This window comes from Schistocerca nitens, chromosome 7 (assembly GCF_023898315.1).
Source record: "Schistocerca nitens isolate TAMUIC-IGC-003100 chromosome 7, iqSchNite1.1, whole genome shotgun sequence".
NCBI lineage: Eukaryota > Metazoa > Arthropoda > Insecta > Orthoptera > Acrididae > Schistocerca > Schistocerca nitens.
Window position 1 is genome coordinate 319,833,477 of NC_064620.1, and position 26,898 is coordinate 319,860,374.

At 39.9% G+C, this 26,898-nt stretch overlaps 1 protein-coding gene across 5 annotated transcripts in view; it reads right to left on the bottom strand.

The window, feature by feature from the left end:
- The window catches only part of LOC126194752 (multidrug resistance-associated protein 1), a 390,212-nt gene that overhangs the window by 14,052 nt on the left and 349,262 nt on the right, over positions 1-26,898 (bottom strand). For all 5 annotated transcript variants that reach the window (XM_049933031.1, XM_049933029.1, XM_049933033.1 and 2 more), the window contains exons 25-26: positions 19,388-19,496; positions 11,117-11,243 (exon numbers count right to left, since the gene is read on the bottom strand). In XM_049933031.1, the coding sequence (XP_049788988.1) occupies positions 11,117-11,243; positions 19,388-19,496 (236 nt within the window). The remainder of the gene's footprint in view (positions 1-11,116; positions 11,244-19,387; positions 19,497-26,898) is intronic.

Below are 26,898 nucleotides of genomic sequence, written 5' to 3' on the forward strand. Positions count from 1 at the left end.
ATAAACCAAGTTAATTCTCTTTGTCAGTGATACAGTTTAGAAGCTATGGTATTATTGAAATGTGTTGGCAGTAGGAAAGTAGCACTGACATTGCATTCCTTCTGGCAATATTCCAACTTCAGCAAACAATGGACAGAAAACTGGTTGCTGATTTGTTACAAGGCAAACAACAGAAAAGGTTTCAGTGATGTCTGAAGATGGGAGTGGGGTCCACATCACCTTCCAACAATAAAACATGAGATACACGCATACAAGTGCACTCTAAATGACATATTTGTTTTAATTGTACACAAAGCTTCAGGCTTTGTCATCACTGTCATCCTCATTTAACAGTACACAGGTACTCTGCGAACTGAATACTCTACACCTGGATGCTCTGGAGTTTGCTGTGATGGTAAGTAAAATTTGCCAGGAGTTTTGCACATTAATAGTCCCAAAGTCACCCGTTTGGCTATGTCATCATCAAAATCATTGCTTATTTCATATTGTGACACTCACAGCATTGATTTGTTGGTATTTTTCAAATATATACATCCTGGAGACAAACACAATGAGTTTGCCCTGTGCACAGAGATTCATTTATTCTGCAATCATAAAAGCCTTTCACATTCCACTGACTTATGAAAGCCATTTCATTATCCTTCCAAGTATTCCAAGACTTGCTGTTTTCTTGGTACATGTGTCCAGCTCTAATTTGGAGTAGTCTCTGTCTGATAGGATCTTCCTTCTCTGATGTTCATGAGCTTTATTTTCTTAACACTGATTTTGCTTTCAATGTATGAATTATTCGCATGGACAACAGAGTGTGGGTGCAGATGGAGAAATTTTATCCATTTGATAAAGAAAGCAGACCAGATGCTGTTTTACATTCCATTGCCTTTGTAGGAATGGACAGCAACCTAAGACTAAAATTTGTTAGTTGCTGACCACTTTTGCTTGCAAAAACTGTCTACTGATTTGCACATAGGAAACCAGACTAAATACTGGCTCAAATTTTTGCACTTCATTTCAGTAACACTGACATGCTGTCATACAGCACAAATATAACTAACTACAAAAAACTTAACTGCAGAGTAATACAAACAAAACGTTTATAACTTTTCAGGTTTCGATGTAATGTGGAAAATCCTGTAGGTTTCTTTACAAAATCAGGTCATTAAGAAATTTGTTTTTGCTCCTTAGAAGAAAATGTTGTAACACTGCTTTTTTGCTTGTTAACTGCTTTCTGTCACTTGTTCCTAGCTTTAGTGTCATTCTTCAATAATGCTTGGGTCACACTTATTTCTGCCAAATCCTTTTTATTTAGTTTTTCTTTTAAGCACTTGTTTGCATCACCCATTAATCTGTCAACAATTAGTCTTTTCTCCTTTTCTTCTTCTTTCACTTTGTCCAATGCCTGTTCAATATTACCTTCTTTAAGGGGAGGTTTATGATCTTTTGGTTCAAAAAATCAATTTTTTTTTAAAAACTGCATTTTTGGATCCATAAAAGTGTTTCGATCCATAGAAGTGTGTGTTTGTTATTCATGGTTGAACAAAAAACTGCACCTGCCTGAAATCTGCCTTTTTCACGCACCAATTCCCACTTTCACAGTTTTGTATTTTGACACTTTGACAAATCATTGTATTTCAAATAACTCATCAGCTTGCTTCTGTGCCATTGCACAAACAGAAGAGGACATCTGACTGTTGTTCTAGAAGCCTCTCTTCAGCTTGTTCTTATGTCAGACACGTAGAGAAGGCATGTTTCATAAACCAAAATCTGGAAGTACCATATCGTACTGCATTTATTTTAAAGCTCTTCCAAAACATATATTTGGTGCAAAAAATAAATAAATTTGAGAACCAAGATTATGTCCAACATTTTCACACTTTTTCGAATGCATTATAGATTATGTGTAAATTACATGTGTCAACATCACACAACCGTTTTTCTCACAGAATTACAGGAGTAATAGCTTTGAACAAGAAAGTGGCATATTATAACATAATATATTATTAGAGTGAATATCATCAGCCGTGGCTTTACTAATGAAGAATGTAGCAACCATTTGTTTGGAATCAGTGCAATATTTAGCCACTACTAAAGCATGATATTACTGCGCTTTGCCATTATTGGTAACATGTAGTGACATTTCAGTAAACAAGTCTAGTGTTGACAGAGAAAAACTCATCACACTGCCAATGCTTTCTAGTCAGTTGTGCATATGTTACCAACCTCGAACACGTGCTGCCTCATGATAAGCCAACCAAAGCACTCTCACTCTCAGGTGCAGTAACACTGTAGTTGACTAACACAGTTTGCAGCTCTTTCAACTGCATTTGCAGAGTCATAAAAACAAAGACAGAAATGTGCTCCTCCAACATCTTCCACCAAATGCTTTTTTAAGATATGAAGCTAAAGCATCGCACACTAAATATCTTGCCTCTGTTGTTGAAAGGGTGAACTCAGAAGGAACACTTCCAGTAAACATTCCCTAGAAATGTTCCTTTGATATCTTCATAAGCTGGTTGAATAGCAAAGGTCCTTCTAACCCCTTTCAAGAACAAGATTATCTGTGCCCTAAAAGCAGCTTGTCATCAGAATGAAGCCGAATTTATAGTGTATGTCCAGGAGGTTAAATCAGACCTCCACTGTTCAGGGTTGCCACAAGTTTCCCCTTGTGAAATTCCCTGATATTTCCCTGATTCCCAGACAAGTTTTAGCATTTGTCCCTGACAAATTTTTAGATATCAAAGTGAAGTTAAGTTGTAAGTTGGCAATCTCCCTTTGCAGCTATCATACAAGAAACAATAGTGCAGATGAGGAAATATCTAAAAAAAAAAAAAATTGCAAGCAGACAGCATTTCCTGATGTGAGCAAAAATCTGAAGTAATAACAACATCAACATCTTTTGTAATGGACTGTTTTTAATGGAGAAAGCAAGCTAAATGGAATGCATGTTTCATGAAGACCACTGATGTTATTTTATTTAAATAAAAGAAAATACATTTGCTAACACAAATAAGCATTTCCTTGGAATAACAAGACAGACTTAAAATACCTTCACTGATTCTATAAACAACCCCACCAAAAAGGTAGGCATCTTGAAAGAAGTGTATAAGGTGGGGAAGAACTGTGTAAACCAACACTAGGTGACCGCCAATAAAATGTTGGTTCTGCTATGTTTGTTTATTGTCCATTATTAACCACTGTGTTATATCTATTGTTTTACAGGTAATTTGTGATTTTTATTTCAAGAAATACGAGTACATAGTGGACGAACCCCCAGCAACTGACAATTTTCTTCTTCGTATCATCCATACTCGCTTACATATAAACTACTTTTGAAATGCCAACATGTACTACAACAAATAAAATTTCTATAAAACACTACACTGCACAATGTACTTATGGTGACACAGTCGCAATTCCTGAAATTCATCGCCCATGGCCTGCTGAGGAGCATTGCAGCATTGCAGTACTGGGTCCATGAATAAACCATGAAAATTTGCTGCATTACCACACACACACACACACACACACACACACACACACACACACACACACACACACACACAGCCACACAGCCTGCAGGGCCTGCACATTACAGGGAACAGAATAGCTTTGGCTCAGCAGGCATGGTCCATTACAGATACCTACAGAAATGGCCTGTAGTTCTGGCCCATCGTGGAAATTCACTCGTGTGGACAGCTTTTCACAAGCTTCAAACAATATGTTGATGAAATGAGATCACAGTGATCAATCCATGCAACAGATGACGTGTTCAAATACTCTGAAATCAATAATAATGAGGAGGATAGGTAGCAACTTACAGTAAAGATCACTGCTGAGCCACAGATAGGCACGTAGAAATGGCAATCGCACTCCCATAACTAAATTTTCAGCCATAACTTTTGTCATAAAATGAGAAACACACACACACACACACACACAGTCACAACTCATGCACACAACCACTGTCCCTGGACACTGTGTCTATATTCTCTGAAATCGGATCTGAACAAACTACTACTCATGTCTCCCTGCCTCTCCTCGGCAGCTTCTAAGCTAGTGGCAAGAAGCAGTGGTAGCACTGACTGCAAGCTGAGAGGAATGGTAGGAAGGAGAGAAGCAGTAGTAATAAGAGAGTAGGGAACCAGCACATGGACTCAGCTGCACCCAGCCAGTGGCAATGCATGACACGTCAGTAGACAAACCATTTCCTCTACAGAGACAAAAAATGAGATTTTTCCAGTGTTTTTTTTTAAGTTTCCCTGATTTCACTGACATGTTTGAAATTCCCTGATTTCCAGAACCTATGGCAACCCTGCTGTTACATCCAGGATGGGCAGAAGGTAGTTTAGTTTTGAGGGACTCTGTCTCACCAAACATTGTTGCATGTGCTTTCAAGTAGAAACATCTATCTTTCTTTACTGCTCTAATGGCCCAATACATTGAAAATTTGAGACTTATCTTAAGATTTTTCAAATGTCTTCATGATTTCAATCACTTCACATCATTTGAATAACATTCCCAGCCCTGGTGCATAAAGTTATTTACTCATTAAAATAAAGTTAAAACTCAGAATGTATTGTACAATGCCATCAAACTATATACTAATAAAATGAGAAACCTGTTTAACATGGTAAAGGAGATCCTGGATAGGAGCAGGTTCCTGAATTGAAGACTGTGTGTGTGTGTGTGTGTGTGTGTGTGTGTGTGTGTGTGTGTGTGTGTGTAAAAACTTGTGGATTAGTGCGTAACAAATTTCAAGCTGTTAATTTGTCCACATTGCTAATGACAAAATCCACACGAAGTAAATTGTTTCACAGATTAATAAAGAACTCAATCAATCAATCAAACAATCAAACAATCAATGGAAATAGTAACTCTGAGCCTTCTCAATAGTATTTTCTAATTTTTCAATCCATGTGACACATAACACATTACATTACCAACCTCAATTTTTTTTCACATTACAATAATTTTAAAAAATGCATGATAAAATACTGAATTTACAGACTAAAACTCAAAAATACAGACCAAAACTGACCTATTTGAAAAATATCAACCGTTACTGATTGTACTGATTGTTTTCCATTCCTGTGTTTCGTTTCAATTGTGTTTGTTTCTCAAATTCCTTACTGGCATTAGTGGGAGTTCCTTGGCAAACAAAGTACCCAGAAGACATGATTGCATGTCAATATAATTTCCAACATGAACACACCATAGGCATGATTGAGAGTTGGAACTCTGCACGACAAGGAAAACAGCTACCAGAGTGTGTTGCATTGTGCTGTTGGTGTTAAGTGTTGTTACCAGGCCTGGTATGGTATGTACACTAAAGAGCCAATGAGCTGGTACACCTGCCTCATACCCGTGTAGGCCGCCGCGAGCACGCAAAAGTGCCACAACACAACCTGGCATGGACCAGATTAATGTCTGAAGTACCGCTGGAGGGAACAGACACCATGAATCCTGCAGGACTGTCCATAAATCCGTAAGGGTATGAGTGGGTGGGGATCTCTTCTGAACAGCCCGTTGTAAGGCATTCCAGATATGCTCAATAATGTTCATGTCTGGGGAGTTTGGTGGCCAGCAGAAATGTTTAAACTCAGAATAGTGTTCCTGGAGCCACTCTGTAGCAATTCTGGATGTATGGGAGTGTCGCATTGTCCTGCTGGAATTGCCCCAGTCCGTCAGAATGCACAAGGGACATCAATGGATGCAGGTGATCGGACAGAATGCTTACGTATGTGTCACCTGTCAGAATCTTATCTAGACATATAAGGGGTCCCATATCATTCCAACTGCACATGCCCCACACCATTACAGAGCCTCCGCCGGCTTGAACAGTCCCCTGTTGACATGCAGGATCCAGTGATTCATGAGGTTGTCTCCATACTGATACACGTCCATCCACTCAATACAATTTCAAACAACACTCGTCCACCACGCAACATTTTCCAGTCATCAACACTTCAATGTCAGTGCTGACAGGCCCGGGGTCAGTGCAAAGCTTTGCACTGTCCAGTCATCAAGAGTACACGAGTGGAGCTTTGGCTCCGATGACTGATGATGTTTTGTTGAATGGTTCACACACATACTTTTTTATGGCCCAGCTCTGAAATATGAAGCAATTTACAAAAGGATTGCACTTCTGCCACATTAAACAATTCTCTTCAGTTCTCATTGGTCCCATTCTTGCAAGATTTTCCTCCAACCGCCACGATGCCTGAACACTCGTGAAATGATTGTATAGGAAAATCGCCACTTCATCACTACCTCAGAGATGATGTGTCTCATCGCTCGTGCGCAGACTGTAACACCACGTTCAAACTCACTTAAATCTTGATAACCTGCTATCGTAGCAGCAGTAACCAATCTAACTACTGCACCAGACACTTGTCTTACGTAGGCGTTGCCGACCACAGCGCCATATTCTGCCTGTTTACATATCTCTGCATCTGAATACACATGCCTATACCAGTTTCTGTCATGCTTCAGTGTATGAGGCATGAACTGCATCAGATGTTTAATGACTATTGTGAAGGACACAGGGATACCTTGTACTCGCATGAGAGAGTGTTACCAGCAGCTGAGACGTTTGAAAGGGGTCTCTCTGTGGGTCTTCATTTGGTAGGCTGGTCGAATTGTGCAAATTCAAATTTGTAGGGTACTTTGATGTGACAGTGATCCAATGTTGGACTGCATGGGAACATGAGGACAGACATACTCGTTGTCAAGGTTCCGGTCTGTCACATCTGACTACCACAAGGGAGGATTGCCATTTGTGCACTGAGCCCATCATAACCCCTTCACATTAGCACTTGCCATCTAAGAACAAGCAACTGACTCTCTGCAGCATTCCGTCTCATCCCAGAACACTTGTCATAGACTAGCAGCAGCTGGACTAAGGACTTAACATCCTATGTGCAGACAGCCATTACTACCGCAACACAAATAGCTGTCTCTGGAGTGGTGCCATGTTGGGGAAGTACAGACTGCTGATGACTAGTATCATATTAACTGCACTATGCCAAATGACCATCAATGGAGAGTACAACAGCCAACTGAGGAGAGGCCCTATTCTTCTAATTTTTTGGAGTGGCACAGCAGCATTATTCCTGGCACCACTGTGTGGGAAGCCATCAGATACTACTTCAGGTCACAGCTGTTATTGACCAAGGTAACTCCGATGGCTTAACAGTATATCATGGACATTGTGGATCCTCATGTGTTACCTTTCATACAACAGTATTGTGGGGGCCACCTTCCAACAATACTATTGTCTCTATGAACTGGCTGTGTGATGTAAAGGTACTCTCATGGCCAGGAAAATCCCCAGATCTGTCCCCGATCTAACACCGATGGTGCCAGCTCGAGCATCAACTCCATTCCAGTGACAATACCCAGAATATCATGAACCAATTACAACCATTGCAGGACAGCTTGCCTCAGGAGGATACATTGGCTTTATAACACCATTCCCAACCAAATCAGTGCATGCATCTAGGCCAGAAAGAGTGCAATGCCATACTGGTAAGCAGGTTCATATTGCCAAGTTCTTTGTAAATTGGATTTCATTTTGTAATTATTGGAATATCACACACCCTCTCAATCCACAAATTTGCATTTTCTTTCCTCCTCCTCCCCCTCCCCTCCTAGGTGCTGAACTGTTTTTGTCAGGCAGTGTATTTACAAGTGCAGGTGGTATTTAAAGTAGTACCACTTTATGCCCATGTTGCATTAATACCTTGTCTTTAGGACTGATTAGGGAATAGCATAATTCACCTGTCAAAACTTGGCTTTTTTTTAAATACATACATTGCAAGGTTATCCCAAGCAAACACACTGTCAAAGTGTGTCACTAAGTGTGTGACACTAAGAGTGTCTGCAAGAACATAGAACAATAATGGAAACTGCCTGTTTTATTGGATGTCAGTCAGCTCGAGAAACATTTACCCCCAATGGAGCTGGAGCAGACTGTTCAAGTGCAACACTGTTGGCACACAGTTTTAGATGAGGTGCCTGAGTTTATGTAACATACCATACAACATGACTGTAACTTGGAAAGCAAAGTTCACTTAACTGGTAGTTTATTGAACACAACTATTGAGAACTGCAATTCTCTTAAATTTTGAATTCATTTAATATGCAGTTCCACACGAAGTACAGAGACTAAATTACATTAATTTCTAAGTGCACGGAGGCATTTGTGCTCCATATAATAATGTAATGGGGAGAAACCACAATATGTGATACAATGGGAAACACCCTTAGCCATGCACTTCACAGTCGTTTGCAGAGTGTGGTTATAAATGTACATGTAAACTAACAACAGATAGATAGTTCCTTTTACAGCATCAATAATCAGTAACAGTGGAAATAATCAAAATGAATTAATATTCATTGTGTTTTCCACATAAAATTCCTGATTATTTTGTGTGGGTGTGGGTGAGGGGGGGGGGTGTTTTCTAGATTTTTGTAGTTATGCAAACCAATTAACATTCTCGAAACATGGAAAAATGAAATATGAAGAACATGGTATGCAATCAACATCATCTAATTGTCCTGACAATTACAACTGTGAGATTTTCTAGTCAATTTCTTCAACAATCATTTGCATTGGGTTAACGTTTTGATAAATATGGCAACATTAGAAGAAACCGAAAATAACCGACAAGTCAGGGCACTGTGGTTTGGGCAAGAAGACCGGAATGCCACCACCTTCCCACTACAGTAGTTATCAGTGATGATAAAATGTGAATTTTTGATTAAACAAAGGAGGGAAAAGAAGTTAAATTTCACTGTGCACATAAACCAATTTCTGTTCATAAAATTTCAATGAGAAGTTTACACATAGAAGGAACAATCACAAGAAAGAAAGAAATAGGCTCTAAAACTAAACTCAGAAATGTATGAAAGAACTATTTAGAAGATTTAGTCTCTCTCTCTCTCTCTCTCTCTCTCTCTCTCTCTCTCTCTCTCTCTCTCTCTCTCTCTCTCTTTCTCTCCCTCTCCCCCCCCCCTCCCCTCCCCTCTTGCAAAAAATACCAGATTGTTGTTTTCAGCATTTGATCCAAAATTTGTTTCATTTGTTAGGTGTGCCTAGCATAAGGAAAATGTTTGTTTTGTCACTAAACAGACACTATGCATCTTTGTGACTACTGTAAACAAGTAACTATTCCATTGTGACTAAACTGTACAAAATTCTAAAATTATTATAAGAACTTAGCACAAACTGTTATAAAATGATCTAGGAGCATGTACTACTGCATTTCAACAAATTTAAATCTGGCTTAAAGTGTAGATGATGTCTATAAACTCATGTCATGAGTTGCCACATGTCTCAGTTAGTCACTTTTGTAATGATTATATTTGCAACAGTTTAGGTATTCATGTTAACCAATAGATACAAACAAGTTAATAATATGTTATATTTTTGGTATGCTGCAAGTACTTGAAATTCCAGTGGATTCACCCACTGTGTGTTGTTATACTCTTGCCACCACTGCTTATGCTCACTTATTTATTTGTGTGCTAGGTGGGAAGGGCTGTACAAAGCAGTATTTTGCAATAATTTTTCCAGTAGTCCATCTTAGCAGACTTTGTCATGTATTTCTATTGTGTATTCTTCCTGTATAAAAAATTCAGGGCAGGTTTCGACATGTCTGATTGGACGATTCACTTGTGAATGAAATCATGTAGCAAATGTTGAGGACTACACTGATTTAAACATTCATTTGTTCCATGGTAAGATTCATTTAATAGTCTTCAATTCTGGTTTCCCCCCCCCCCCCCCCCCCTCCTTTGATTTTCACAGCAGCTGATGTAAAGTGGAGGAGAGGAGCTTAGGGTCCCCAGATCCTGAACAGCTCATTGAGAATTCCTCAAGTTGCTTTGACTCCATAGATCAATCTTTTGTGCCACTCGACAGTTAGCAATTGTTAATTCACTTGTGTACAGTACTCGAGAGGTGCTGGACTGTTTAAGGTAATACTGAGAAGTGAACTACGGGTTTTTTGGCATTTTGTGTGTTAGTTTTCAGCACACATACTTGTTAGAACGCATTGCTCCCATTGATGTCAAGAATGCATGTACGAAAAAACAGTTCAACCCCTAGATTTTGAAAAATTTCTTCTCCACTGTCTGGAGTATACCTTCTGACAAAATGCTTGCTCTGAGGTTGTTTTTGGCAGGGTGTACAGAAAATGTGTCAAACTTGAGGGATTTATTCTTGACATCAAAACATTACCAAAAGTTCACATGGACGAAGGAAAATTCTCATGCACACAGGTCTCAGAATCCTTTATTAGGGAGTTATGAAAAGCTTTATTATTCATGGAGCAAGAAAGACGCATTAATGAAACACATTTGCATTTACAGAAATTGCCTGAAGTGATCACCTACTGCTTCCATGACTCTCCTGAGACCACGTTCTGCACTCTGCGCTAAACTATCTGTGTACTGTGTATTTGGTCAAATTCATTTTGAAATATTCTTCATCACAACATCGGCACTGGTTATGGGAGTTTAACACACCAAGGGCTTTAGAGTCCCGAATGTAGAAAAACATAAGATTCAAATCGGTTGGTCGTGCAGGCCACACGGTGTATCTCCTTAGTCCAATTAAAGTGTTCGGAAACTGGTTATCAAGTTACTGGTGACCAAAGAATAACCAAACAAAACAAATGCCATGATCAACTGCATACACCAAGGTGAGTAAAAATACACATTTGATGTAAACTACACACCCAGGAGTCACTACACGGAATTCCTTTCATACCTCCCTAACAAAGGATTTTTTGGACCCATCTTCATATGAACTTTTTGTAATAATGTTGAAATAAATCCCTAAAATTTTTTATACATCCTGTATTTTATCAAAGGCTCATTATTTAGTTAGGTACAATCCCACTTCCCACTTGTTTCTATCTAGAGATTACAGCTTTCTTACATGTGCCGATAATCCTTTCTGATTGTTGTGTTCCTTTTTCTTTCCTTGCATTACATGCATAGGCAGCTCAAACAACATCACTTTCATATGGTGTTAAAAAATTTCACCAGAAGTTAGTTTTATCAGTAAACAAAAGAATAGAGTTAATTTCCTAAAATAATGCTAGGTGCATACCTGGAGTGCATAGCTGACAGACAGTCCCACTATTCCAGCATTTATGGAATCACGACCCAAGACCGCAAACAGTGATGAAAATAGTATTATTAAATTGCCAATCATCTCTAATCTGACAGCAAGCCACCTGAAACAGCACACAACATGTTTTACTTAATGAAAATAAGCACATAGGCAGAAAAGTAAGAGAACAATCAAATAATGATCATATCATTTCATTCATGGACAAGAAAAAGAAAGATTTCTATGCTACTAAATTTTCCACTTTCCTGAACAAGGATATACTACACTCTACAATGAAGTGTACTGGTCAAAACTGTAATTGTATCTATGTAAAACGTAATGAACACTTATGTGCCTGAGAGTATAACTTCCTCCTCAGATTCTCAAATATAAAAGAACCCTTCAATAAATAAATGCACCACAATTTTTTTCACAAAATATGTTTGTTTTATGAAGAGTTACAATATGGTGACTGTATGAAACAACACAACTTTTATGTGTACTATCTTCTTACTTGGTCTTCATCATGTGAAAGCTATTGTTCTATACTCACAATAGGTTTTTTTTTAATTGTGTGACTTAATTATCATGTTTGAAGTGTAATCTATATTTTCCCACCTTTAAATTACATAAACAGATGGAATTCAGTGTGTGTCAGGTCCGGGCTACGAGGGGAAGAGGCAATGATGTCCAACTCAATTTGATGACATGTTCCTGGGTTCTGAGACTTGTGTTTGGGTGTGTATTATGTATTAGCATGATTTCTTTATTTATTCTTGTCAGACTGAACACAACAGAAACTGTTCCTCAGTTCACTTAAGCCTCTGAATTAATGGTTACCTTTTGGCAACACATCCATGACCCAGAAGACTGTCATCATGACTTTGCCAGCAGAGGGAAACTTCTTAAATGTCTTCTTTCTTGGTGATTGCAGATGATGCCACTCCAGTGGCTGAATTTATGTTTTTGGTTCAAAGCGACGTAACCACTTTCCAACCACTTTCCATAAGGCCTCACCAATAGCCCCAAATTGCTTTAATATTTCAGATAAAATTACATTTTCTTTGAATCTTGTGGTCTGTTGTGAGCATTCATGGAACCAGCCTTGCTCACACCTTCGAATATCCAAGAATCTGAACCACTGCATATGCATTTCCAAAGCTCATTGATAGCTGTAGAGCCAATTTTCGAGTTGGGACGCTATGGTCTGTACCAATAATGGCACCCACACAGTTCATTCTGTTGGGAGCAGTGGCTGTGACAGGACACCTCAAATGGGACCACTCATGGAGCTCTGTTTTGGTTTTTCTGTAAGATTATCAATTGCTAAACCATACTGCATCATTACCATACACTGCAAAAAATGTTTATGGATGGTCATTACAGTTTCTTTTCCCACACTGAAGAATTCAAAGCACACCTGGTAATTAGTGTCTTGTGCAGACACCATTTTGATAGATAATGCTGTGCCTGGTGTTTGAAAGTTCACACACATGCACAGAAAACATGAAGCACCTAAAACGTGCACTTTCCTATTTATGAGAGAGAGAGAGAGAGAGAGAGAGAGAGAGAGAGAAGAGGGATGGGCATTATTTATTGAATGATTGTTGTAAAATAAATAAAAAAATCTGTATAATGGGTTACAGTGGGCATTCACAACTGTTACCTTATTTTTGGGCATAATTTTCATTTGAAAGTTGCAAAAATGTTACATGTGATTACACTGATAAAACACAATAATATAAATAAAAACAAAATGCTGGAACATCCTGTGTGGAACAGAAACAATATATTAGTTGACCATGATATTACTGCACCTGTGAGAACTTTTATCATGGTATTTTAGCAAGATAACCAATGCTGGAAATCCACTGAAAAAATAACTAGGGACAAGGCAAAGCTATGACTCCTCACAAGTTTTCAGCATTTACTGATGGCAAAAGTATGAATTTTTGGGCAGATACACTCTTCAGTTTTTGAGAGGCGTATTAAAATTAAATCTCAATTCCAGTAAGGATTTTTATAAAACACTAAATTTTAAAAAGTCAGTATGATTTTTTAATTTTGCTTTACAAGGAGCTGGAACATGATGTACAGAATTTTATTATGACTAGTTCGTGTCTCATACCTCCCACAAAGCATGCCCCAAGTTTTACATATCATTAATGGATGAACTGAAGTCTCATCCTTCTCTCCCAACCATCATTTCTTTGGTGGTATATACCTGGATCCTGATAAATGGCAGCACAACTTTTGTAATACCTTTAATCATAGATCTGTATCATGTATTTAAGGTTCACTTGGAGCACTCCATTTCATATATTTCATTCCGCACAGCAATTTTAACCACACATCTCCTCCTCTGCTCTATGTTATTTTCATGGTTACTCAAACAACTGCAGTTAGCAGTTTATAGTCTCCAGGAGTTCACTTCCTGACCGTCTATGTTCTATCAGAATTCCACAATATATCACCCTTTGTAATCGTAAAGCCGAGACACTGTCTTCACAGTAACTTGACCCGTCTGCGTAACAATAGTTACTATTCCATTACAAGCAGATTCCCTTCAAAACTGAGCTGAAGATTTTGGAATGCTTCATAAGCATAGAAAATTGTACTGAAAATTTAACTAGTAATGCTCACTGTCCTTACGTTCAGAAAAAGTCATTTGGACACAATGCTTACTTTTGCAGGATGAGTACTAATTGACAGCAATTCTTTTAGAGCTCCAATTTGCCTGACTCATCAACTAAAGTCAGACAGTACAATACTAATCAGCCTTCTCTTGCTGAGCAGTGTCAGAGAGCTGTTTGATTAAAATAAATTATGAACAACATTGAATGAGTCATAAGCACATCTGCCTCTTTACTCAAACACCAAGGGGCTCTCTACAGTGCAACTTTTGGAATAGTGTATCACAGAGTTCCTTAACAACTCAACAGTTTGGAAACTTCCACAAAGAAGGAACAAATGGGTTATCTGTGATAAAAAGAGATGGATACATTACTACTCACTGTACAGATGACATGTTGAGTTGCAGACAGGCACAACGAAGAGATCATTATTGATTAGTTTTCAATCAAAGCCTTCTACTGAAGGAACACACACACACACCACACCGCACAACACAACACAACACAAGCTAGCTCATGTTACGGACACATGACCAGTGTCTCCGGCAGCTCGCACCATAATGCAAGTGACACGCTGAACAAAAGCGGCTGTCTGGAGGGGACAGGGATATCATGGTACAGGTGGATGGAGGGGACAGTGCTGTCTGGAGGAACATGCAGAGACTAGAGGGAGTTATGAAGACTGCCACGTGCAGTGTCAAGAGGTATGAAGGTAGGTAGGTGTGTGTGTGTGGGGGGGGGGGGGGGGGGGTGGTCTCCTCCACTGCCAAATTTTCTGAACAGCATATCCTTACATCATCATCTCCACTCCCTAAGCTATCCTGGTCTCAACCAACTATCCCCACACCGCCAGCCCAACACTTTAAGCCTCCTCTGTCCTATCACCTTCTCCCTATTCACATTCTCTCCCCCCCTCCCCCCCCCCCCCCAATTGTGTGCCGCCCTCTGCCAACCGCACCACCCTTCTGTACTACTACTGTCCTTTTCTGCCCCCCTCCTCCACCTCCCTGCCCGTAGCCTCCCAACGCTGCACCTGTTAGCAGGGTCCGATTGGGGAAAGAGAAGAATGCTGTCTGGCAGAGCGTACAAGGACTAGACTGCTATCTCTTAACATTCAACATTCCCCATCCTCTCTAGACTGCTGCTTCTGTTCAATGTGACAGCTACATTCTGGCCAGAGCTGCTGGAGACGGCCATCACGTGCATGATGTGCTTGCTTGCGTGAATGAATGTGTGTGTGTGCTTTTCTGAAGAAGGCTTTGGCCAAAAGATAAATGTTAACAATATTTTTGTTGTGCTTGTTGCAGCTCAGTTTGGTCATTTTCACAATGATTAGAAATATATCCTTTTCCTTACATTGTTGACATTCCAAGCTACAGTTTACAGTGTTTGAATTGGTTATCTATCTGAGATGACATCAGTAAGGTCATCTGTCTGTTGTTTCATTAGTGTGACAAATAATGGGAAAATAATAATACTGCGTAGGTATAGTCACTGACATAATCACAGCTGATGAAATAATCACCCTTGTAGGAAACCACTCTTACACCATCTAACACCATCCCTAGCATTGATAATGGGCTCAATTCTATGAGAACAAGTCCAAAAGTTTATCTAACTACACAATATCTAGCTCAAGGTACTCACTGATTAGATCTCTTAGAGCTATAAGACTGCAGGTACACTGACTACTACAATTCACCCAATTAAAAATGGATACACATACATTTTCTATGGGCTCAAGACTGTTTGATTTAGCAGGCCAGTCAAAGGACGATAACATGTTGAAGCATTTGTCAGATCAAGAACCTATGCATGCAACTCTGAGAGTAGTGCTGTTATGTCTGAACTCCAGTATATCCATATCATACCCATCACACATATTTTGAAGAAAGTACGACACTAAGTCACCGAGGGTTATGAAATGGACATCCCAGTTCATGTAACCTGAATGAATGGGCCCCATGTCGTCGTACAAGAAGCACTCTCAGAAATCACAGAACCACCTCCAGCCTGGACTACATGTGCCACACATTGTAGATGAAAAGGCTGATTGGGCTGTTCATGCACTCCAAGCCTCACATAATTTTGAAAAGGGGTAAAATCACTAGTATGACTGGACCACAAGCATTCCTTCAGCTTCTCTCAAATTTCTGCATTGCTTGACTCATTTGTGACATACTCGAGTAAAGATGTCCACTGCATGCAATTCCCTTAGTAATGTACATTTGGGTACTGAGAGAGGGCCATGCATTCACAGCAATTCCTGTTGAGTTTGAAATCAATCATCATTGACAGGGTATGGCATTTTTCTCTGGTTCGTCCCCATGATATGTTGTTACACCATTCCCTGCAAAACATGTTGGACAATCCACACTGATCCTCTAACAAACAGGGACTTTCAAACATGGTGTGGTCAGAGGCATATCTCAACACAATAGCTCCTTTGTGGGCCATTGAAGTGTACACAACCTTCATGATTGTGCAACCCAGTAACCTGGTCTGCACAAGCAGAACATCTGGAAGACTGCACAAATGGTGACTGCACAAGGTACTGCTTCTGCTTCTCCCATGCTCGAAAACTACAGAGGCAGCAACAGAAACCAAACAGCAGCACTTATAAGAATCTCCAGAGTAAAGTTATCAGGCCTCAGATAGACATCCCACAACTAAACAGAGAAGGTCTAAGTAGACATAAATGTGAGTAACTTAGATGGATAGTAATATACATCTTATAGCACTGCAGGAAACGCACTTAGATGAACAAACTGAAGTTTGAGAGAAAATACATAAATACAGAATTGTAGCCAGTATAACATATGATGTATATGGCTCCATAATGTACCTGTAAGAAGACATTAGGAAGTACAGTTTTATCATCTCTACTAGACAATGTAACATTGAAAACATAACAAATGAAAATCATGAATTACAATAATATTGATCTGCAAACCATCTAATGCCAATTAGTCAAACCCACCCCTGGCAACCCAAAACGACAAAGTTTTATACAATGGTGACTTGAACAGTCACTATACTGATAGGGGATACAATAGCAACCATAAAAAAACTTCAAATGCTAGCAAATGGAATGGGCAAGAGTCAACTTTACTTAGCTTTTGATGACAAAGGATTGAAAACCACCTGATCCGTAAGAAGGCAAACAAACAAATCCAGACCTCTGCTTAGTAACAACAAAACATGAAGGAACTCTTTTTGCAAAACCAAGTACAGTTTTACTGAGTTTCCCCAAAGACCCCACATAAACCTGTAATACCTAACACAGAATTACAACTTCCTCCAATAATATCTATTCAGCAGTCAAGATGGAGTATAAGGAAAGCAGACTGAAATGGGTACGAATGGACTGTCCCCGGCAAAAATTTACTCTCAGCCCACTGGAAAACTGATCACAGCGGAAAAACCCAACATACCTTGGGAGTTCAGGAAGAAATATATTATTTGGACAAAGAGCACTACAGAAGAAATACTGTAAGGTGGGTGACCATGAGCTGGAAGAAGAAATACAGCTTTCAATTAATAAAGAACACAAAGAAAGATGGCAAAGTACTAACAGAAAATCTAAACTTCACCCATAGCAATCAGAAGGCATGATCTGTTGTACATACACTGGGAGCTGTACTCTCAGTTTACAGTGAGGAAACTCTAAAGTCCGCACCTCGGATGGCCCTACGTATAAAAGAACAAGCAGTGTAAGTTCCCCTCGAACATAAGTTGAAAGACAAGTTGAAGAAGTAAGTAAGTGAACTGAATACTGAAACCAAAGAAGATTAAAGTCTTATCTATTCCGTTCACAGATACGAACTTGAAAAGGCCACAAAAATGCTTAAAGTCAGAAACGCTGCTGGATTTGAGAGGCTATTCAGAGTGTTCATTGAACACCTGGGACCACATGCTACTATTTACAACAATTCTACATAAATATTTTGAACACTGACCAAGTTTCTACCCAGTTTAAGATATCTGAAACACTTGCCATTTTAAAACACAGAAAAACACAAACTGACCCACTCAGTTATTGCTCTAAAGCAAGGTTGGGCAATAGTTGTGGCTTGGGGGCCACTTTGAGGAAGCAGAGGGTACACCTTTTAAAATAATTGCATGTTTGGTTAACTTTGCATTTCAGGAAAGTTACACAAAAATTCTGACTGTTTTGTTGGGCCACACAAAAACCCACAGGCCACTGATAGGTTTGTGCTATAAGCTACTAGAAACGCGTATCTACAACAGAATGTAATGACATATCCATGAGGGTGGAAGTTCTGGCCCTTACCTCATATACTGAAGCTGGTTTTCAGAACTGACTGAATACTTCTGTGGCAGTTATAGATTTAACAGCAACCTATGACACTGTCTGACTTGACAATTCTCAAACTGAAGGAAACTATTACAAGTCTCAAAATGACAAATTTATTGGAGTGTGTTCTGAAAAATTGCTACTTTAAGTTACAGTCAAAGATATCACTAGTAAATTCTTCACCATCAAGATCAGATTACCGCAGGGATCAGTACTAGCCTTAGTTCTCTTCAACCTATATACAAGTGATGTTCCAGACACGAACTCTGAAAAATTCTGTTATGTTTACCATATGGTGATAGCAATATGATTTAAGGAGTATGAGCAAGGTGAGTGAATATGCAGTAATTATCTAGTTACCCTAAGTAACTATCACAAGCAGTGGAGGTTAAGCCCAAACCTGCAGAAAACTTCAGTATGTTGTTTCCATCTAAGCAACTGCACAGCAAGTAGGGAACTCAACACATTGCTTTTGTGGTACAAAGAAAAAACAGTCTGTTCCCAAAAGACCTTTGCTTGTACCTAGATCACTTACTCGCCTTTAAAAAACACCTTGAATCCACAGAACAAAGATTGAAAACCAGAAATAGTTTGATTAGACAACTTGCTGGAATGAGCGAGACAGGACAAGTTCAACTTAGGTTTTAGCCATAGCATCTTGCATAATTGTTGTGAACATTACCCATTTGCTTCAAAACCTCTTTTTATGTTTACAATACATATTTGGAAAGTCTGCCAGGTGGTCAGTGACAGCAGTCACATGTGTGCGATTTGTGCTTGCATGAATGTGTGTGTTATTTGTGTTAGAAGCAGCTCACATTTATAGCAGTCCTTTTGTTGTGCCTGTCGGTGACTCAGCATTTCCTCGACATGGTGAGTAGAAATCTATCCTTTTCATAATACTGTCATTATTCCATCCTCGATTTTCCATTGATTAAGAAACAAGTTTTAACTCTTTTAGTACTTCTTAGATCAAAAGTTAGAGATCAATGCATTTGTATAAGAAGATGGAATGAATGAGGGAACATGAAAATGGAACAAATGGCACATATTATCTAGTGATCTACAATCACAAGTTGTATTAGTGAATCTACCTTAAGGCATGGAACATGCTTTCTTCATAAGATTTTTGGAGAGAAAGGGTACTTTAAGAGCCTTGTGTATTTAGAATGAATACTATATAATTACTTAAATAGATAACAAAATTAATGGAAACTGTCCCAGGATGTAATAAATATATCAAAACAGGGATAAAGGTGTGATTATTTAATGGACCTGTATAATTTCAATATTTACAAAATATTGGTTTAATCATACCTGTTTGCAATAATGCTGGGATAATAACACACTTGATTCACATCCACCTTATTCTCATTTTCTCGGATGAACCGCTGCTGCACACCATATGCTCGGATGGTTGAAGCACCTAATACAAGATGAACATGGAATTACATATAGAATCTATTACATAAAAACTCATGCATAACAATTTTGGAGAGGGGACTGAATATAACTTATATGAGAATAAGGGTGGAGGTAAGTGTAAGGAAGGTGCTAGCTAGGACTGAGGTCAAAAAATCTATGGGATAAGGTCATATCCCAAATAAAAATTAAAAGTCACACATTACTTACAGCTAAGATTAGAGACAATGTGGCTCCACTCTGGATGGCCTGCATCTGATGGGATAAAATATAAGTGTGACAGAAGAGGAATAACATGTGCTGAATGAAAGCCTATGTTGTGTGCTGGATGAATGAATACACCTTTCACAGTGAAATGCTCAATTTGATAAGTGGATGCAAAGAAGAGTACTCAAGGACAGATTAGAAAACTTATTATTATTATTATGTGGGCACATGACAGCAAAGACTTTAGTGCCTGCATGGAAATGTAAGCTAAAAAAATATAGCAGATACTTGCAGCTGACTGCCCACTGGAATAAAAGGGGAAGAGCCAGCCACACTGCAGGACACTAAAATCTCCAACCTCAGGCCAGAGTCCAGACATATCACAAAATTTTCAACGCTTGACCACACTCCTCGCATCATCAGATAAAAAAAGATGGCAGCCCCTTCTAAAAGCACTTCTGCCAGCTTGTCACACAATAAAATGTACTCACATAAAATATGGTGTACACTGAAAAGCACACCACAGGCATCATAGATGGGGGTCCTCTCACTGGAATAAAAAGGGTTTGTTAGAGGAAGTACCCAATTCAGAGGCAGGTCAGGGCCACCTCATATAGGAGCAACCAGCATGGGGGCCTCCATGGCTGGACAGTTGGCTTCACTAGCCCCAGCTTATTGTCTGTCACTCGCAGCCATTCCTCCTCCCATAATTGCATGGATCTGCGATGCACCAACAAAATGACAGACTGCAGAGGACTAGCACATTTTGTAATGTTACGTTTTCTGCAGGCTTCATCGGCAGCTCTGTCTGTCTGTCTGTCTGTCTGTCCCTTCAAATCCCCACATGCCTTGGTACCCAGCAAAATGAAGCTTCCTTGTCCTGCCACTGTAGAAAGTACAGTTGGTTCTATATGAGCTGGACCAATGTCTCTGTTGATTACACATGCTGCAATGATTGTAGATCACATAAGACCTGTAAAACCAGAGCAGACAAGTTCAGTCTGCTCCCCATGGATTGTGGGTACGATATTTTAAAGTGCTGAGTACTTCCATGGCAAGTCTTTTAGGTCCCCAAGGTGCAGCAACCACTTACGATTCAAGACAAATGTGAGGCCCAGAAACTACACCGTATCCTTAAAATTAAGAATAATATCCCTCGTTTGCAAATTAGGAAAGTTTAAAATTGAATGGGAACTGTTAAAAAAAGCCCTAAGAAGAACGAAAGACAGAAGCTGTCAACAAACAATGAACACTGGACAGGACATTTAACATTGGACATGATAATATTAATAGCAATGGCAAAAGCAGTAGGATTTAAAACATGGGAAGACATACTCGAAAACTGCGTTCAGGTAGCTTTCCAGTGATAATATGCCACCAAGTAGTATTGTAGGCCTTCTCGGTGTCAAAGTCTGCCCAGATGGTGATGTCAGTGCAGGAAAGCCTGTTGTATAGCTGCTTCAAAGAGGACCAGGTTATCAAACGTGGAGTGAAACCTCCTGAAACCGCACTTAAAGAGGCTAAGGTGATTACATCAGTCCCTCCCAAGCTTTAAAAGTGGAGCTAAAATGCCCTGTCACCACGCGTAAGAAAAGTGACCTGGCGCACAATTCAGGTTAACATGAACTGCACCTAAGGTAGAATCCAGCTCTCACATGGAGAAGGGACTGTTTTATTATTCATCAGTGATGGAACTGAAATCTGAATGCCCCTCTCAATAGCCACCCTGTAGCAGTGGAAACCTAAACCCTCATTGGCAGTGGTGGTACCTGTGGCGAAACAGGCCACCACAGTCTGAGCAATTCTTGCGGGGTGGTCTGGAGTCTTCCATTCCATATTACAGCTGCCACCAGGCACCTCCCACCTCTCCCAGAAATCCTCTTGCTGGCTTCTCACACAACTGTACTTTTAGTAGAAAGATTTATGGTGATCAGACACTGTTGCCACAATTTCTGCCATCTCTCCCTCATAATTCACTAACATTTTATCCCTGCAACCCAAAAGGTTGCTAGGTTAATTCAGTTGGCCAACACTTGAACCTATGCAAAGCTGCCCACCTGTATGACATACATCACTCCTCTATGTGATAAGCTGCCTTTTTCAGGTGGCCTGAAGCCTGCGGAATGGATGCTTCAGCAGAATGGTGGATCATTTGGGTAATACAATCCACCCATGGCTGGATGTCGTCACTGTAAGTTGGCTGTAATTTGTCCAGTCTACACCATGAAGCATCCATTGTGGCAGCATTCTTTTGGACATCATTCTGTCTGCCAGGTGATTCCAGACAGGGACGTGGTCACTTAAAGACAAGTCATCAACCACTTCCCTCTGAGTTGTGAGTGCAAGGACTGGAGAGCAGAGAGATCAATTACAGTGAACGATCCTACAGCAGTGCTCAAATACAAGTTCTGCCCCATGTTCAACAAACATGCATGGAGGACAAGAGAAGGCTCTCAACTGCTCTACCCCTGGGGTAGGTGGCTGCAGAGCCTCAAAGCAAAGGATGAAGGGATGGGGGAGATGAGTAAGGTGCTCACAGACACTTCGTCTAGCACCTCATATGGGGGCAAGTAAAGTGAAGATATTGTCAACTGATGACGCACACGTAGTGATACAGTGACTGCTTGCAGGCTGGTAGTTAGGGAAAGAAGCTAGGACTGGTAGGCACTGTTGATGAAAAAAAAAAAAAAAACCACTACTCCTATAGTTTTCTCCCCATGATGTGGCCGTCCTTCTGGGGAATGTAGCCACGTAACTCACGAGTGTCAGTGAACTTAAAATGTCTCTCTTGGAAACAGAAACACATTACTGTACCTCGAGTTCCTTCACATGGTGTCCTGAATCCGTTGATGTTCCACTGCAGTATGAAAGCCATGGGGAAATGCTGATATAATTGGCTCTTGGGGCTACCAACAGATACTGCAACCTCCAACTTCACCACACAATTTCGACACTACAACTGCTATGTCACTGGCAGTGGTGGAAATGAAAAAAACAGAAGTTGACATGAAGTGTTCTTGGTCAAATCTGATGTGTGACGAAACCAAATGACTGACATTTTTTATTATGCCACTTTCATATAGTTACCATTGTTACCGAAGTGGTTATCGGCAAGTGGGATGTGTATCTTTTTGCTTTTGATTCTTGCTCTAAGGGGGATAGACAAGCTGCTAGCTTGTTGATGTACAGAACATCTCACAATAAATCAGTACCTAAATATACAGCAATAAAACTTGCATTGTCTTTACAATGTGCAGCCGATATTTGTTATACTGTTTCTATCAATATATTAATACTTTTTTCAATATATTGAGGGCCAATGATTGTTTTTAATACCGATAAATCAGTTTCCTGATATTTTTTAAAAATATCAATACCATATTTACTTGAATCTAAGCCGCACTTTTTTTCCGGTTTTTGTAATCCAAAAAACCGCCTGCGGCTTAGAATCGAGTGCAAAGTAGGCAGAAGTTCTGAAAAATGTTGGTAGGTGCCGCCACAACTAACTTCTGCCATCGAATATATGTAGCGCTACAACAGGCATGTTTTACAGGCACAAAGATAAATACTGGTGCCAAAACCTCTGCTTCAGTAAAAAAAAAAAAAAAAAGTGGAAGACGAGCTTTTTTTCTCTGCCCTGACTTTCGACCACTGCATTTTCATACATTATCCAATAAAGTAAATACAAATTTCATATTTTTCATCTTCTAGCAGCATTTCAATGTACTACGAAAATCCGACTGGCAAGACTGTTGGGGCTGTTTGTCAATATGGGAAACTCTACGTAATGAATTTTTTCCTACCTGTGAGGAGAGATGGTTGCTACTAGGAACTTTTGTGAATTGTGAATCACATGCAGTATTCTCTTCACCATAAGAATAACACGAATATAAACATTTTACCATGTATTCTTTCGTGTTTGCTGCTGTCTCATTTAAATCCTGTCTGCCTAATAAACAACGAAACTAGAGCGAGACAACAGCAAACGCGGAAGAATACACATATCATGTCATGTTTATATTCGTATTATTCTTATGCCTAATAGTGATACAGTCAGAAATGAAGCACGGCAATTGATTAGATTTTTAAATCTAAGATGACTAATTTCTTTGCAGAATATAATGTACTAAAGAGGCGTCTGCAAAGATTTTCAAACGGAGAAAAATGTTCGCTAAACTCTCGTTCAGAACATCTTCCATCATATGCAGTCTATTATTTGGTTCTTGTTGATCACTATCAAATAAAGCAGCAGTGTAAATAACTGCGCACAAGAGCAAGCCATGCCGCGAGCGGCGACAGGCCGTAAACACTCATTATCGGAATGCGACAAACAATGCATGACACAGTACAGTAATGCATTTTCAGCTTATAGTGACGTAAACACATAACGGCACTTATCAGATCAAAGAAAAATAAGCAATCAATTCAAACCAGATGAAGCACATGAAAAAGGAAGGGTACCCGTATAAATACAGACGGAGCGCCTGACGCATAGCTAATCTTACGACTCGAACCAAACTACTGTAGCTGTATCGTCATTCATTCGATCTAAATTGTGTCTCGTATTATAATGGACCAACTTTGTTTCAATTTGGAGGTGCTGCCTAAAACTTTTATCTCCCCTTAAATTTCGAGTCTCAAATTTCAGATGCGGCTTAGATTCGGGAAATTTTTTTTTCCTTGATTTCGAGTCTCATTTTTAAGGTGCGGCTTAGATTCGAGTCCAGCTTAGATTTGAGTAAATACGGTAGTCCTAACAGCCACCACTAACACTGTGGAGGGTAGTTGGGTTGTTGGGCTAGCAATACAGGTTTACAGCTGCACCAAACAGGTGCAGGTAGAGGTGCCATTATCAGTTACCAAGGTCTGGGCGCCAACACTAGTTTTCTGCACAGGCTGCTTCAACAGTGACACAGACAACTGCATGAAAGAGGGCAGCTGTGAGGCTTGAAATATCTCTTTTACATTGTACAAGAGTCATTGTATCACTCAAATCTCCTGGATTTTCTTCCCTTCTGTGAAAGCAGCACTATCTTTGCTATGAACTGGATGGGCTTGGGAACAATTGACACACTTGAGTGGGGCATACACTGGATGCCCAACAGTGGGTAATAGAACAGAATCATCCACATGTAGCCTGCCCATTGCATCCCGTGATAGTATGAGCAAAGTGTACATACTGAAAGAAGCACATTGTGTTAGGTACACAAGAACTAACTCTAAATGGGAGAAAGCCAGCTGCAACATATTCAGGAAACTTGGTAAACTGAATGTCAGAATAAAGGATGCCTATTTCTGGACATCAACGTCAACCCTTTTCGTAACATTTTGCACTACCTATGATGTCCTGGTCCATTAAAGCTGCTGTTCAACAATTTAAACCAGTGTGGAACTCAATTTTATACCGTATTCTCCACATAATTTAGTATTCAATAACTTTTTTACCCTGGTTAGTCTGCAGTCTCTCTACCAGGAGTGTGTCATTAAGAACTCTCCTGATGGATTTAATGTGCCCTGCAAGTGTCTCTTCGAGTTTTATTGACGTAGAGAGGTGACAAATTTTCAAATGAACCTTTTACATGCTTTGTAATGTTAAATACATTACTGACTGCAGAATGTGGTCTGTTGCTAAGACAGGATGCATTCAAAGGCACAGACACCTCAGGTGGACAAACCACCCAAGATCTCTTTCATGTTTGGGTGTTAATATTGCCCAACGGACTACCCAAACTGCTGAGAGTGGGAGAAAGAGATTTAGGCTGTGTGTAAGTCCCATGAGCAGTTATAAATGGAAGTGTCCAGCCAGACAGGGACCTGCTTGCCTGGACAAGTCTTATACACAACTGAATGGCAGGTTGCCCAGCAGTTGCCCGCTAATGACTGCTCCGCAACAGCCATGCAATGCAGGTCATCAGTGTGCAGCATACCTTGAAACTGCCGATTTTCCTATAGGGATCTGTACCATTCTCATAATTCAGGCAGTGAAGCCACGATCCCCATGACAGGCAGCACTCAGCAGTGCCCTGAAGAGGAAAAACGAGTTCACTGAGCCCGTACGGTACCCAGTAAACAAATACAGATCTCCCTGAGGGATGGAATACATTAAAAGTTTGGTGAGTGGTCAATTGCAACTTTTGGGAGAAGTAGGATTTTTCATTTCAGTACACAATGAAGACTAGTTTAAGTACTGGTAGGGCATGCATTTCTTCAGCTTGTCGAGATGTATCTTCTTGCATTATTGACCGACTATCCACAGGTTATAGAGAATGGCTCTAAATTTGAAGACAGTACATGATCGGGAGAGTTATGGGGGGGGGGGGGGGGATCCTTGAGATATTTTACTCACTAGAACAGACAACTCTGTTGTGGTTGTGGTTGTGGTGGTTGTGGTCTTCAGTCCTGAGACTGGTTTGATGCAGCTCTCCATGCTACCCTATCCTGTGCAAGCTTCTTCATCTCCCAGTACTTACTGCAACCCACATCCTTCTGAATCTGCTTAGTGTATTCATCTCTTTGTCTCCCTCTATGATTTTTGCCCTCCATGCTGCCCTCCAATGCTAAATTTGTGATCCCTTGACGCCTCAGAACATGTCCTACTAACCGGTCCCTTCTTTTTGTCAAGTTGTGCCACATACTCCTCTTCTCCCCAATTCTATTCAATACTTCATCATTAGTTATGTGATCTACCCATCTAATCTTCAGCATTCTTCTGTAGCACCACATTTCGAAAGCTTCTATTCTATTCTTGTCCAAACTATTTATCGTCCATGTTTCACTTCCATACATGGCTACACTCCATACAAATACTTTCAGAAACGACTTCCTGACACTTAAATCTATACTCGATGTTAACAAATTTCTCTTCTTCAGAAACGCTTTCCTTGCCACTGCCAGTCTACATTTTATATCCTCTCTACTTCGACCATCATCAGTTATTTTGCTCCCCAAATAGCAAAACTCCTTTACTACTTTAAGTGTCTCATTTCCTAACCTAATTCCCTCAGCATCACCTGACTTAACTCTACTACATTCCATTATCCTCGTTTTGCTTTTGTTGATGTTCATCTTATATCCTCCTTTCAAGACACTGTGCATTCCGTTCAACTGCTCTTCCAAGTCCTTTGCTGTCTGACAGAATCACAATGTTATCGGCGAACCTAAAAGTTTTTATTTCTTCTCCATGGATTTTAATACCTACT